Below are 2,618 nucleotides of genomic sequence, written 5' to 3' on the forward strand. Positions count from 1 at the left end.
ATACAAGTTTTTATAGACAATATATTGTTGTGAAGCGGGTGGAACGCACGGTAAACGAATACAATAGTTTTAAATTCTAAGCGTATTGCAAAGTAAATTCTATCGAAATTTTAATATAATATTAATCTTGTAATTGAAAGAAACGACAGTAAAATATATGTAAATTTTGGAGTTTATTATATATTGTGTAGAAAAAAATTAAACAAGTAATTTATGGATCAGATAACATAAAGTGTTTAAAACAGGATCGAAAAAACTTATTTATATGTAAATTTAAGAAATATAGTCAAACCTTTAAACAATCGTCATTGACGGAAACAAAAAATGGACGTTTTTTGAAGGTTATTTTGTGTGCATTTCAAAAAGAAACGTTCCTGAAACAATGGCCGCCGTTAGAGGTGGCCGTTGTTAAAGGTTCAACTGTATAATAACTATTAAAAAGTAACGTACAAAACGTAGCATTTTACATTAAGATTGCTCTATTCAAAGAAATTAATTTTCGAAATGACATTTCCAGAATATCACTTGAAAAAAAGTTAATTATTAAATTCTATTTCCTTAACCCATGCAAAATGTATATAAAACAGGAGAAAAAAATTAGCGTTAGAATTTATTTTAATAGTTTTGAACGTAGTATAATTTAAGAAATTAAAATGATTTAATAAAAAGAAATAACATCAAACTTTTTATATGAATGTCTCATGCCGCCACAATTAACGATAGAGAAGTTCAAAAACCTCTCTAATAGCATCTTTGTAAAATTTTACTTAAAGGTATATAATTTAAGAATTTAAATGATATTTAATGATTCGTATTGAAAGTTGTAAAGCGAGTAGAAAATAATATTCAGAAATATAGAACGAGGTCAGTAAATGCAGCCGGACCGGTTCACCCAACTAGTCTATCAGCTGTCTAGTCATTCTTTTATAAAGATTCACTTCGATAGAAAGACATGAAATGGTTGATTTGCTGCATTTACTTCTTCCTTATAACAAATGCCGTTATAGGTAAGTAAGCCTACTTCATTAATTGCATGTACACGTGTACTCTTTGTCACTTTGCCATCGTCCTATCACTCAAGGCCATTTTATAACGATACAGGTGGGCGAGTTAAGAGGTGCTTTGTCTGTAGATCTCGTGGTGACTTAGGAGATTGTAAGGACCCCTTCCCCTACAATGCCACAACTGTGGAATCTTTGAGAGGAGTAGAAGCAATACCCTGTGCGTCTTCTTGGTGTGCTAAAATTATCGAAGGCAAAAAAGACGGTGAGTCATATTTGAAAGTGCTTAAATATGGTATTTACAACCTTATTAAAGGTAAAAATTGTCTTCAGATTACGCCACTGCAACGGAGAGAATGTGTTTACAGCGACCACCCGGTGATAGCGAAGAGCGATGTTCTAATACATTATACAAACATCACAAAGTTTTTATGTGTTTCTGTAGGGGAGATCTGTGCAATAGTGCAAGTAATTTTAGATTAGAATTCTTACTTCTATTACCGTTTTGGGTAATTAAATTTTTAAATTGTAATTTATTATAGTAAATTGTGAATATTTATCATCGTTGTTAATAAATGTTTGAGCTGTTTCATCTAGACATATTTTATTATAATTAAAAATTAGAAGTAAACATGGCATATATTAATTAACAATTATTATTACTGTATAAGCAAAATATTTTAAATTAATAATAGTTTTATTGATGAGTATTTCTCAGTATTCTTATAATTTTTATAAAATTGAATTATTTAATGTTTTAACAAATGATGTTTTATTTAATAGAAGTAATATTCATGCAAAATATAAGAAATTTAATATAATTCATCTTAGAAAACGTAAATTCTATAAATATACAATGAGAAACTGTTTTTGAGACAATAAAAGTATTTTTAACATTCGGAAAGAGGAAAATAAATATACAGTAAAATAAGGATACCGTATATAATTTGTATATATTTACTGTATATAATATAATATACATATAATATAATAATAATATATATATATATAATTTGTATATACGGTATCAGTACATTAAATATACTGTATATAATGTAAACAATAGTGTTATAGCAGTTTAAAATACTGATTCAGTATAGATACAATGCAGTATATACATTCATAACTTATTAACTTATACATAAAATCCATAACAAGCTGTTTAAATTATTAAATAATTTAACATATATAATTCACTGCATGTCAATTATCAATCTAAAAATTTAAATAGGAAACTTAAAATTTTAATAAATAACATTTATTTCAAATATAAATTATAAAAATATTTATTATAAATATATATATTTTTACATTTTAAATAAATTATCTTATTAAATTACATATGTTTATTCAGAATTTTTAATAATTACAGAACAGTATTTTTAAGATAAAAAATTAAAGGAAAATTCTTTAAAATTATTCAACTTTATTATTTTCTAACAAAAAAAAAGGTGTAAATTGTCACATCTGTATTAATAGTATGAAAATTATGATGTGAAACAAAATATTTATGCTATGTTCTTTTAAATAATTTTAACGTAAATTATAGAATTAAGGCACCAGTTAAAAGTGAATCAAAACGTTAACAATTTTAAGAAATTAAAATAATTATCTTAA

General features: G+C 25.3%; 1 protein-coding gene across 1 annotated transcript; it reads left to right on the plus strand.

Moving 5' to 3' along the window:
* The first annotated feature begins 872 nt into the window (after positions 1 to 872).
* Positions 873 to 1,577, plus strand: rtv (QVR superfamily protein rtv). The gene is made up of 3 exons (XM_067273583.1): positions 873 to 1,007; positions 1,102 to 1,266; positions 1,335 to 1,577. The coding sequence occupies exons 1-3, from the start codon at positions 953 to 955 to the stop codon at positions 1,541 to 1,543; spliced, it is 429 nt and encodes a 142-aa protein (XP_067129684.1). The 5' UTR covers positions 873 to 952; the 3' UTR covers positions 1,544 to 1,577.
* Positions 1,578 to 2,618: the final 1,041 nt, after the last annotated feature.

Source organism: Centruroides vittatus, unplaced genomic scaffold (assembly GCF_030686945.1).
Source record: "Centruroides vittatus isolate TY-2023 unplaced genomic scaffold, ASM3068694v2 contig_484, whole genome shotgun sequence".
Lineage (NCBI taxonomy): Eukaryota > Metazoa > Arthropoda > Arachnida > Scorpiones > Buthidae > Centruroides > Centruroides vittatus.

What these genes read in the sequence shown, in the direction of transcription:
- rtv (XM_067273583.1), top strand. Translation starts at nt 953, where the DNA reads ATGAAATGGTTGATTTGCTGCATTTACTTCTTCCTTATAACAAATGCC. An exon ending in TATAACAAATGCCGTTATAG is followed by an intron (nt 1,008 to 1,101) that starts GTAAGTAAGCCT and finishes ATAACGATACAG; the next exon opens with GTGGGCGAGTTAAGAGGTGC. An exon ending in TATCGAAGGCAAAAAAGACG is followed by an intron (nt 1,267 to 1,334) that starts GTGAGTCATATT and finishes AATTGTCTTCAG; the next exon opens with ATTACGCCACTGCAACGGAG.